At 39.4% G+C, this 12588-nt stretch overlaps 1 protein-coding gene across 6 annotated transcripts in view; it reads right to left on the bottom strand.

The window, feature by feature from the left end:
* tesk2 (testis associated actin remodelling kinase 2) overlaps nucleotides 1-12588 on the bottom strand; it is a 122665-nt gene that overhangs the window by 61072 nt on the left and 49005 nt on the right. For all 6 annotated transcript variants that reach the window (XM_078561000.1, XM_078561003.1, XM_078561004.1 and 3 more), the window contains 2 exons: nucleotides 11856-11977; nucleotides 5005-5053 (listed from right to left, as the gene is read on the bottom strand). In XM_078561000.1, the coding sequence (XP_078417126.1) occupies nucleotides 5005-5053; nucleotides 11856-11977 (171 nt within the window). The remainder of the gene's footprint in view (nucleotides 1-5004; nucleotides 5054-11855; nucleotides 11978-12588) is intronic.

The raw sequence follows: 12588 nt of genomic DNA, 5'->3' as shown, positions 1-12588 counted from the left end.
TCCAAGTCAGGATGGTGTGTGACTTGGAGGGGGACTTGCAGATGGTGGCGTTCCCATGTATCTGTTGCCGTTGTCCTTCTAGTTGGTAGAGATCGCGGCTTTGGAAGTTGATGTCCAAGGAGCCTTGGTGAGTTGTGTGTGGTGGAGGCAGATTCAATCATGACTTTCAAAAAGGAATTCGATAAGCACCTTAAGAGAAAATATTGGCACGGCTACAGGGAAAGGGCGAGGGAGAGGGGCTAGCTACTTTTACAGGAAGCCACACAGACTCGATGGGCCAAATGGCCTTCTGTGTTTTAAACACTATGAATCCATATCCATGTTGAGCACCACTTGAATGACGCATTGGGGGGTGGGGTGGGGGGTTTTGCAAGGATACCCAATGCACTCTGGGTGAAGGGACTTCAATGACCATCACCAAAGGTGGCTCAGCAGCACCACAACTGACAGATCTGACCAAGTCCTGAAGAACATATCTGATTGGGTGTGATGGACTTGTCTATGCCAGTATTGGTAGGAGTGACCTGCTACACAATCCTTGTGGAAACATTTGTACGGCACAAGTGCTGGGCAATGATCATTTCTAAAAAGAGAGAATCTAACCATCTCCCCTTGATGTTCAACAGCTTTACCATCACTAAATCGTCCACCATTAACATTCTGGGGGGTACCATTGACCAGAAACTAAACTGGACAAGCCATATAAGTACTGTGGCTACAAGAGCAGGTCAGGGGTTGGAAACCTGCAGCGAGTAACTCACCTCCTGACACCCCAAAGCCTGTCCACCATCTACATGGCACAAGTTAGGACTGCGATGAAACACTCCCCATTTGCCTGGATGAGCGTAGCTCCAACAACACGCTAGAAGCTTGACAGCATTCAGGACAAAGCAGACCACTTGATCAGCACCCCATCCACCACAGTGCACAGTGAAAGCAATGTGTACCATCTACAAGATGCACTGCAGCAATCTGCTAACCCTTCTTTGATAGCATGTTCCAAACCCATGACCTCTACCACCTAGAAGGACAAGAGCAGCAGACACATGGGAACATCACCACCTGCAAGATCCCCTCCAAGCCACACAACATACTGGCTTGAAACTATATTACAATTCTATCACTGTAGCTGGGTCAAAATCCTGGAACTCCCTTCCTAACAGCACTGTGGGTGTGCCTACACCACATGGACCGCAGTGGTTCAAGACGACAGCTCACCATCACCTTCTCAAGGGCAATTATGAATAGGCTTTAAATGCTGGCCTCACCAGCTGCCCTTACATCTCATTGGCCTGTGTGTGAAGAGCTATTTCCTGACATCAGTCCTAAATTTTATTAATTTAAAGCTCCTTTCCTACTCCCACAATTTAAAGTAGCGCTCCAGGTTTATCTTATCCTTTCACTTAAATATACCTTGATAATATAGCTTTGTATACCCCACATCAGAGAGCAAAAAAATAAATAACTTCCCCAATGCCTCCCTACAAAGCTGAAGAGTCCAAGTTTTCTCCAATCTTTCCCGAATGATGCAGACCCTAGCAATAGCCTCATGGCTTTTCCCTAAACTGTTTTCTAGCACCTGGATACCTCCCTTGTTTCTCAACGACACAGCATTCAAGGGAAGGTCTGGTCATGTTTAATAACTACTTTCTCTGACTTACGTTTTGCTCTTTGGGCTACATAGTTCAATGTTCTGTCGGCTTGATTGCCTTAGAATCAAAGTCGTGTAATCTAACCATCATTTAATCCTACACTGCTCCAGTAAATTAAAGAACCCAGACAGCCAACTGGTTTATTGCAAGAATGAAATGATACTTATCTAAAAGAAATTCCCAACACACAAATTGATATGTTAACTCAAAAAGAATGGAACAGCTAATTATGAAATTAAAACATAATGAGATAATGAGCCATCAAGCAAAATGAGCTGTTCCAGGCACACCACCTGTCAAATCAAATCCAATCTACAGATGACTGGTACAATTGCTAATTAATCAGCTGCTTTTTTGTCTTTAGTTCATTAGCTGGAGAATTAACATTTTACATACGAGATACAATGTTGGATAATGCCATTGCCTGAAAAGGGAAAGTGAATACATTGACTTCATAGAGTCATATAGTCATAACACGCAGGAGGCCATTCCACCTATTGAGTCCCTGCTGGTTCTCTGTACAGCAATCCAGTTAGCCCAATTTCCCCCCTCTACCCCGTAGCCCTGCAAGTTTGCTTCCCCTCAAGTGCCAAACAATTTCTTTTCGAAATCGTGGATCATCTCAACTTCCACCAACCTCGCAGGTAGTGAGTTCCAGGTCGTTACCACTCGCTGTGTAAAAAAAGTTCTTCCTCACATTCCCCCTGCATCTTATGCTTAAAACCTTAAAACTGTGTCTAATAGTCCTTGTACCATCAGCTAAAGGAACAGCTTTTCGTTGTCTACCTGAACTAAACCATCATAATCTTGTACACCTCTAGCAAATACCCCCTCAATCTCCTTTGGTTAAGAAGAAAAAAACTCATTTTCTCCAACCTAGCTAAATTCCCTCATCCCTGGAACCATTCTGGCAAACGTCCTCTGCACCCTCTCAAGCATTCTCACATCCTGAGATCAGAAGAAGTGGAGACAATACTCTAGCTGTGACCTAACCAAAACAGAAACATCAGAAAAACTCTAAGAGCCAATAAAGAACTTTTGCAACAGTCACTGCTGTAATATGGAATTACTTTATATCAACAAAATAAGCTTCACTGATTTTTATTATTTGAACCCCCTCCCACTGAAAAAAGTGTATTTCAGCCTCTTAGCCAAATGATACTGACCGTGCTCAGTCATATAGCAAGAGCATTTTCCAGTACTATTTCTTAAAGGGAACGAAACCCATAGTGGTGAAGTCGTTATTTTTATTACAGTAGGCGCTATGAACAACTTTGAATATTCATTAGCTATTTTTGCTCCTCTGCCAAGACTACTTCAGCGCTCACTCACTTAAACCATCCAGGCACCAGACACGTTTTCATTTTCAAGAATTATAGGCGAGTGATGCTACTGAAGTCCCACAGTTCTTAAATAGGAAACAGCAGGAAAAATATTGCAGAAAATAAAAGGTCAATTTGTTCAGCGGGTGAGATGTGCTGTGCAATGTACTAATGCAATATGCAGACTAGGAAAAGATGAGAATGCAATTCCTGGTCCATACTGAATTATCCGATCTCAAATAGGGTAGAGGATAGAGGGAAGGAGACTAAATGTAGTTTTCATGACCCATCTCGAGGTGGGGACAGAAGAAAAGGACTTAAAAATGACACTGAAAAATGACATCTTCAATATCTTGGTGCATGGTGTGCATGAAGACTCAAAAATCCTCAGCCAAGTAAAGTAGCAGGTGCAAACAATCACTGAGTTGTATATGATCTTTTGCTACTAAACTTAAATTGCCTCTTCAATGCCTCTGTGCCAGGCTGAAGAGTCCAAGTTTCTCCAATACAAGGTCATGGGAGGGTAGATGGAAACTTGAGTGCCAATTTTCAATGACTAACTCTAGGGTATCCTTTGGTAGAACAGCTCTGCTCGGAACATTTGCCAGCAGACTATACCCCATCTTTATCCTAGCACAGAAAGCTCTAAGACCCTAGTAGTTTAGCGGTATCCATTTAGCTTGGGTACAGTATTTTCCCATGCTTTCACCATTTGGCCTGGAAGCAAGATCAGTCTACAATTTGTAGAAAATTCTCTCTTGCAGGTGTCAACTTCTAATGCTAAAAGTGATATTGCTGCAAGCATATCATACAGGTAAAATTGAACACAATGCTGAATAATTAGCATTCTCTGCATTTGTGAAGCTCTGGTGAACAATTCTAACTAAAACTGATTCAACAGTCAAAATAATTTTCTATCAAGAGAAACAAAATGGCTGCTCGAGTAGAAAGTCCAATAGCGATGAGTGTCTATATGCCACAATTAAAATAGGTGCATTAAAAACGGAAGAAATGCAAGGGTGAAAGAGAACGTCATATAGAGACTATTCACCTCCAGACACCAAAACAAGTTAAAAGAGCGTACGGAGGCATTGGAAAGTCCATAATGATTATTCACCAATAGCAATCAAGGTTTGCTACTGCAGTATAGAGGTGGTGCTGAGCAAGATTGAAAAACAATGGATTGTTATTCCCATAATTCTTACCACTATTTTGTCTAAAACTTTAGATGTCCATTTTACCCAAGCGAATTGCAACCACACTTCAAAGCACGGCAGCTATAATAGCAGCTTTTAGTAGCAACTACCAAAGATGGGTGAAAAACAAGGCTGTAATGCATCATCCAAGACCTGGATGGTTGTGTAAACGATTTTCAAAATACTTGGACTCTGTGCCAACCTCATAGCACGCAGTCAGGTACTGTTTATTTTGGGGATCAAATATAGAATTATTTCAAAGATATTTGGCAATTTTCATGCTGATTAAGACGAGGGATGAGTGTTGGGAGTATTAGAAAAGGTCCGTGTTGACAAACAGTGTCTGCATTAAGTATTCAAAGTTGAGTTGCAGAAAAGGTTGAAGTTCCCTAATTGCCACACACTGCTAAAGAAAGATTGACAATTCAGTATTTATTACCTATACCTAACTGCCCTTTGGTGGCTTGCTTGGTCACTCAAGGGAGCAGTTATGAGTCAATAACCTTGGTTTGGGACTGAAATCACACAGGCTAGACTGGGTAAAGGCAACAGGTTTCCTTTCCTAAAGGATATTAGTAAAACAGGTAGGTTTTCACAGCAATCCAATAACTTCATGGCTACTTTTACTGATACCAGCTTTTTACTTTCAGCTTTATTTAAACTTAGTTTTAAACTAAATTAAAATTCTAAAACTGCACTGGTGGGATATCACCCACATTCTCCAAATTATTATTGCAGGACTCTGGGTTACTAGACCAGTAATCTAACAATTACACTACTGTGTCCCATAATATTACTAACATAATAGCATTACTGTGAAGCTCAAAAACTTACCTCAGTTAATGCATGCAGTTGGCCTTCATGAACACAAACACCCATAAATCTGCAAAACAAAAATGAATCACAAATAACTTGCCATATTTGAACTACACCACAAGAAAGGGCCACTTTATGAATAAAAGCCTTGCGAAGGTTACATGGAGTGAATTTATAAGTTTTATTTAGAGAGTAACCGTAAAATTTAAAGGCAAGGGTAAACAATAACTTGTACTATAAAGCGCCTTAAACATAGAAAAACTTCCTATGGTGCTAAAGAGAGCAATAACAAAAGCAAATCACTGGGAGTAAGCATCATCTTTGGGTGCTGTTGAATTTGTTAGTAATGTACCATAAGTCTGCCCATCATGTTATATCATCACAGTGACGAAATTCAATGAAAAAATCAACTTAATATATTCTGTAGGCGTGTAACAAAGTTACTTCAAATCAGCATATCATTTAATTCACTGTTACATAGATGACTAGTTCCTTAACAAATATTTTGAACTCTAAAGTCATGGTATGATCAGTATTCAAGTGATTCAACAACGGACCCATAAGATTCCATAAAAATGTACTGAGTAGAAACTGTACCGTGATAGTAGGAATTGCTGCTAATTTATATTGTGTATTACCTTGATTGTTCTGGTCCTTTGAGAAGGTTATTTTAAACAAGTGCAAGTTACAGGAAAAAATACTAGTTTTGACATACTGGAAATGTGATTAGTTTGTTTACAAGTGATAGATAGCTCTGCATTTAAGTTTACGCACACAAAAGATGAGGCTCCAGGCAACATTGCCCTAGTGTTCCACAGGCAGCAAAGAATTAATGAAGCCTTGACATCAACATTCAGTTAGAACACTTTGAATTAACATGGAACATTGAGGTACAGAGGCCTAGTTACCAGTAATTACAATCATTTCAGAAATGAGTGAAGCAAGGTTGCAAATAAGAAATAAAGAACAATACCAAAAGAAAGGAATCCAGCCTGGATAAAAATTAAACAGGTACAATTTAAACAGAACTGAAGTTGAACACCAAATGAGAGATGTAGGACCAATCTAAACTTTTACAGGAAAGTTTAATCTTGTTTACCATCAAATCACATGAGAGATTCCAGGTGGAAATGAAAATATTCTCAATCCTCCTGACATCACAAAAACTAAAAGAAAATTGGCAGATAACTGGCAAACACAAATCACTCCAGTTAGCCTCAAAACAAGCAATGCTAAGTTCAGAAGACAAAATACAATTAGAGGTCAGTCGGATGGGAGGTGGTGGTGGGGGGGTGAATTTGGGAGCGGGTCAGGCCTCGGGTTGGGGGTGGGGGTAGGTTCCGGTCTGGGTCTGTACAATAGCTACCCACAAGTTAGAAGTGGTTTTAATCCTTCTAACTTTTTCTGGGTAACTATTGGTTCAGTCAGGACCATCTGGAATTTGCGATTTAAATCGCAGTTTTGGATGGCTGCCAGTGCAGGGCAATTGCCCAAAAGAAATTTGTACTTCTGGGCAATTGCCATTTAAACCTCATCTGAGAACTTCTGAGGGGGATTCCCCAGAACAACTTTGGGGTAACCCCAATATGACACTGGGGAGATCGGATGTTATGGCCCATAATATTATTTTATTACATTATATTATGTCACTCTCAAGTATAAAATGTAACCTGTTAAAGATAATAATTCAGAATCTCCAATTCTTTTTTCAACTTCTCATCAGTTGAACTTAAATACATCAAATTTGGATCAATAAGAGCTATCACATACAGTATGGGAAGTACTCTTCTCAAACAAAGCAATGTCAAACATCTGGAGATTCAATACAGCCCTACAAAAGCAGAAGCCATCAGTCCAATACAAATTGTACAATTAATGCAGCAATCAAACAACACCCTAGCAGATATTTTAGTTGGTATGCATTGTGATTGGATAATAGTTTGGAACACAGGCAGTCAAAATGAATAGTAAGATTCTCAAGAGTTTAGTGCACAAAGGAAAATTATCCAAATCCAACCCAGGACAACTGCCAATTGGCCCTGGTAAAGTCACATTACATTGTACTACAAATTACCACATTTGTCCTAGGCTGTTGAGTCAGTGTTTTTTTTTGTTCCCAGGCTAGTTCTGCATCATTTATTACGTGTTGGAAGAAATTCAGTGCCTACAGAAGTAGGATGCACATTGCACAATATATACATTGAAAGTTGTATAAACTGACACTCCCAAAATATTGACATCTGTAATAAAAAAAAGACACCTATTGAGGCCCCCAAACACTATGAAACATATAAATTAGGGGCACCCAAGAGTCTTGCATCAGAGGTCCTTCATTGGCAGGTGTCCTTATTTTCAAAATGGATCTTGAAATGGCAGTAAACCACATAAGCTAAATATCCTAGGATTGGCTGCATTTCCTACCGTGTTCCTTCTTCTTTTGATCTCACACAGTGCCTAATTCTGGAGCCCTGCCAACATGTGATTTCAGTTCATTTTCTGTTTGTTTGACCTTCCCAGTTCATTGCCATCCAGGAGTCCTTATACATTGAGGGAAGGATGTTCAGATTCTGGGATCTGCTACATTGGCAGTCTGCACAGGGCAAGATAGCAGCTGGCAGAACCAGGGTGGCTGAGAAATCCCAGCCAAATGATATGGGAATTAATGCTCTACAGGCCCCTGTATGAGACTCCTTCCCTTTGCGCTGCAGCTGCTAATTGTGGGGGTGTGAAAGGAGATATCTGGCAAATGGGGTATAATGTGGGAAAATGTGAAATTGTGCATTTTGGCAGAAAAAATTTAAAAAGCACATTATTTAAATGGTAAGAGACTGCAGAGCTGAGATGCAGAGGGATCTGGGTGTCCTAGTGCATGAATCACAAAAGGTTAGTATGCAGGTACAGCAAGTCATTAGGAAAGCTAATAGAATGTTATTGTTGATTGCAAGGGGAATTGGTCTCCTTATTTAAGGAAGGATGTAAATGCATTGGAAGCAGTTCAGAATTAGCCTATTACTAGGCTAATACCAGGAATGGGCATTTTGTCTTATGAGGAAAGGTTGGACAGGCTTCTATTTGCTGGAGTTTAAAAGAGTAAGAAGTTACTTGATTGAAACATATGATACTGAGGGGTCTTGACAGAGTGGATGTGGAAAAGATGTTTCTTCTTGTGGGAGAATCTAGAATTGTTCAAGGCAGAGATAATTTTTTTTCCCTCAGAGGGTCATGAATCTTTGTAACTCTCTTCCTCAGAAGGCAGTGGAAGCAGTCTGTGAATATTTTTTAAGACAGAGGTAGATAGATTCTTGATAAGCATGGGGGTGAAAGTTATCGGGGTTAGGTGAGAACATGGAGCTGAGGCTACAATTAGATCAGCCATGATCTTACTGAATGGCGGAGCAGGCTCAAGGGGCTAAATGGCCTATTCCTGCTCCTAATTTGTATGTTCATATATTAGTTCATTTGTAACTGTCTGACAGGTGGATTGAGATGTCTAGGGTTATCAACTCTGGTTGGAAGCATTCCTGGAGTTTGATCAGGTGATTTGTCTGCCCATGAGCTCCCAGCCCCAACATCTCCCAGAATTCTGATGCCTGAGCTAGTTCCCCAGTCCTGTGAAGCACCTTGGGATATTTTACTACGTTTAAGGCACCGTATGAATAAATAAATACAAGTTGTTGTTGGGGCACAACCTGTTACAAAGCTATTGTCTCTGGAATTTTCCCAGAGTCTGAATCACTGACGCTTCCCCTTGCATTTTGCTTCCTTTTTACTCCCATATGCTTGAGGTTAGTGCAGTCTACATGAGGGTTTAGTAAAAGTAGCATCTGGGGAATGGGAACTCTTTACCCTGCATGCATAGAGGCAGAGAAGCCATTATCTTTGGGATTGACTACTTGCTTGACTCGAACCCAGGAAAAAAAGCTGTAACTCTGCTGCTCTGGATGGGGGTTAAGAGTTTTCCGTTCTATTGTTTAATAAGGACACCTGCAACCAAAGAAAGACAACTGATGCCAATCCTCAAAGTGTCCGTAATATACAGGTTTCCCTGGTCAAGCGTTAAAGGTTAACATCCAAATCTAGTTTTCAGCCCAAAAAAAGTCCCCTTTTTAAAAAAAAAACTGATCCTATCTCCAAGATAGACTGGATCCACAAAAACAGTAATTCATCCAAGGCTAAAGCCATATTCAACAGTTTTAGTCATCCAGTCAAGGTAATTTTAAAATCCACAGTTTGAACTCTAAACAGCACAGGGACTCAAAAATAATAATTCTTGCTATAGTGGCTGAAACGTAGAACCATAGAAAAGCTACACCAAAGGGGGCCGCCATTCGGCCCATCTTGTCCATGCCATCCCGAGGACACCCAGGTGCCCTTTCTAATCCCACCTTCCTGCACCCGGTCCATAGCCCTGCAGCTTACAGCACTTAAGGTGCTGATCCAGGTACTTTTTAAAAGAGTTTAGAGTTTCTGCCTCTACCACCAACTTGGGCAGTGAATTCCAGACACCCACTACCCTCTGAGTAACAAAGTTCTTCCTCATGTCCCCCCTACACCTTCTGCCACTTATCTTGAATCTCTGCCCCCTGGTTCTAGAATTCTCCACCAAGGGAAATAATTTTATCTTGTCCACTCTATCTATTCCCCTCATAATTTTGTACACCTCAATCAAGTCACCTCCCAGCCTTCTTTGTTCTAAGGAAAATAACCTCAACCTATCCAATCTCTCCTCATAGCTACACTTTTCTAACCCTGGCAACATTCTTGTAAACCTCCTCTGCACTCTCTCCAGAGCTATTATGTCCTTCCTGTAATGTGGTGACCAGAACTGCACACAATACTCCAGTTGTGGCCTCACCAGTGTTTTATACAATTCCAACATTATATCCTTACTTTTATATATAGCTAAAGGATTTCAAGGCCATCAGCCACTAAATCTAATTCTGAAGTTGTACAAATATTGCCGATGAGAAGTTAGTATTCTGAATGCAGCAAAAATGTGCTCCTAAAACCAGAATAAAGGCTGACATAATGATTAAAATCTGTACATCAAATATATATATTATGTATATATTCCAGAGATGCCAAACAGTAGGTTATACTTAATATCTATGGCAAGATGGGTTTTAGCCTCTACCATTCACATTGCAAACAGATTTAAAAAAAAAGAGGGAGCACTGCTGTATCTTGTAATGGGAAATGAGCCAGAACAGATGGGAGGAGCAAGCATAGAAGAACATCTAGGCAAAAGCACTCACATAATAATGATGTTTAGGTTAAAGACTGAAAAGAACATAGCAACAAAAATCAAAATAATAAATTGGAAAAAAGGCTTATTTTAATTGGGTAAATATGGAACTAGGAAAAATAAACTAGAAAAAATTACTGACAAAAAATAGAACAGCAAGCCACAAGGAATATGTGAATGGTCAACTGAAACTTTCAACAGATCATTGCTAGCTAAGAATATTGAAGGAAATGGATCAAAAACAAGTAAATGGAAATGAGGTATAGATCAGCCATAACCTAACTGAATTTCAGAACAGGCTCAAGGTGCTGAATAGTCTACTTCTGTTCTAACTGAAGATACTAAGAGAATATCAGTCATTTGGCACTTCACAATTTATGAATTACAATCAGCACAAAGAATAAAACTGTAATCAATTTTGAATTTTACTTAACAGCTGAATAAAAAGACTCATTACATATGTCACCCGCAAACCCATTATACATCTTATCAGTTCAACAGACATTGTCAATCCTCCTTTTGAAGTTACAGGACACGTATTTCCTTGGGGCTTCTCCAACTCCCCCATCACATCTACGTACATAAATTGTGTTATGGCGCTAGTAGCAGAAGCTCCAAGGAAATTCGTCAGAATAACTCAAAATGATCCAAATAATAGACATTTGCTCAGGTTTAGTTTTGAGCACCAATTGCATTTCAACTCCTTTACCCAAAATTTTGTGATCAAAGTTTACCTATTTTTGTTCTACACAATTATTAATTTTAGAGTTATATTCTGAATTAGTAGTCAATTCCATGCAAAGAAATTATAATTACACTGAACAGAGTGCAATTCTCCATTAAGGAGAAATCAACCTTAATGGGCGAATCTAACTGAAACTAGAGGAAAAACCTTTTCCTTCCACTTTTAAAATAAGTTTTAAATATTTTCTTTGAATTTCTGCCACATTTCATTTCAGCCATAACTTACATAGTTTGTCTCAAAAAGCTCAGATGACTATGAAACAAAGTTAAATAAAGCTGTGTTGAAAATGATGCCTCCAAGTTAATACACTCCAAGCAGAGACATGACTGATTACATAAAATCCATCTTAGTTATAACATGGGAGAAATTCTACATCACTGATAGTGACATAAAAGTAACTGTACATGTACAAAGATGCACGGTAATCTAACATTCAGGCTGCCACATCTATCTTTATGTCTGCCCATGAAAATACCCAAAAGAAATAAGAACATTGAGAGAAAAATGTCGAACAGCAGTAATTCAATTTTCATATTTAATTTCCAACATCAAGGTTTCCAACATCAATCACAAGTGGTTAAAACAGATAAATGCAACACAAAGATAACACTCAATACCTTTCAGAAGTTATTAAAAATTACATTTTATTTTTAAAAAAAAAGAATTATAGCTCATTGTCTTTTTATGTAAGCCACTTGCAAAGGAACACAATCCTACCAAAATTTGCATCAGCTAAAGGAGGAATATGTGAAAATTAAAATAAAATTGACTGAACCTCTAATTAGCAATATAAGCGAAGCAAGCCTTGGAATAGCCTAAACATTTTCAAAAGCGATTTCCCTTCGGGACTGATGGTTTCACACTTTACTATGCAAATACCTTAGAATGTTGGGATGAGAAAGACGATTCATTAATTGCACTTCCCGCAACATATTTGCTCTGTTGCTAATCTGTTTGTTCATCTTCAGTGCCATTACTTGGCCTGATGTTCTGTGCCGCACCTATAAAATTAAAAAAAAAACTGTAGATGTAACCTTAATGTATAAAACCGTAACTGCACAGCCAATCTATGGGAAGGCGAGACAAAGGAAAAGAACAGAAATGGAAGTTTGTGCTTCAAACTCCAGGATAGGTGGCAAAAGTATACCCACGTGTATGTCAGATGTCAGTTTGATAGCAAATATAAAAAGTACAGAGAAGTGCAAAAAGAGAAGCAAAGACTGTATGAGAGTAGAATAGAGAATTCAATTAAGTGTCACACAAGAGGTTGTTACACAAGATTAGGGCATATGGGATGGCATTGGGAGTAATATATTAACAGGTTGCGGATTGGTTAACAGATAGAAAACAGAGTAGAAATAAAAGGGTCACTTTTGGAATGGCAGGATGCAAACAGATGTCGTGCCACAAGGATCCGTGATTGGGTCTCAGCTATTTACAATCTATATCAATGGCTTCAATGAGAGGACCAACTGTGGAAGAAGCAAAGAGGCTTCAGAGGAATATAGACCCGTTATGCGAATGGGCATGATGACAGATGGAGCATAAAGTGGGGAAGTGTGAAACTATCCATTTTGGTAGGAAGAATGAAAAGGCAGAATTTTTTTTGAAA

This window comes from Cetorhinus maximus, chromosome 17 (genome assembly GCF_964194155.1).
Source record: "Cetorhinus maximus chromosome 17, sCetMax3.hap1.1, whole genome shotgun sequence".
NCBI classification, from domain to species: domain Eukaryota; kingdom Metazoa; phylum Chordata; class Chondrichthyes; order Lamniformes; family Cetorhinidae; genus Cetorhinus; species Cetorhinus maximus.
The sequence above is the reverse complement of the archived record's forward strand: the minus strand, read 5'-3'. Positions and strand labels throughout refer to the sequence as shown.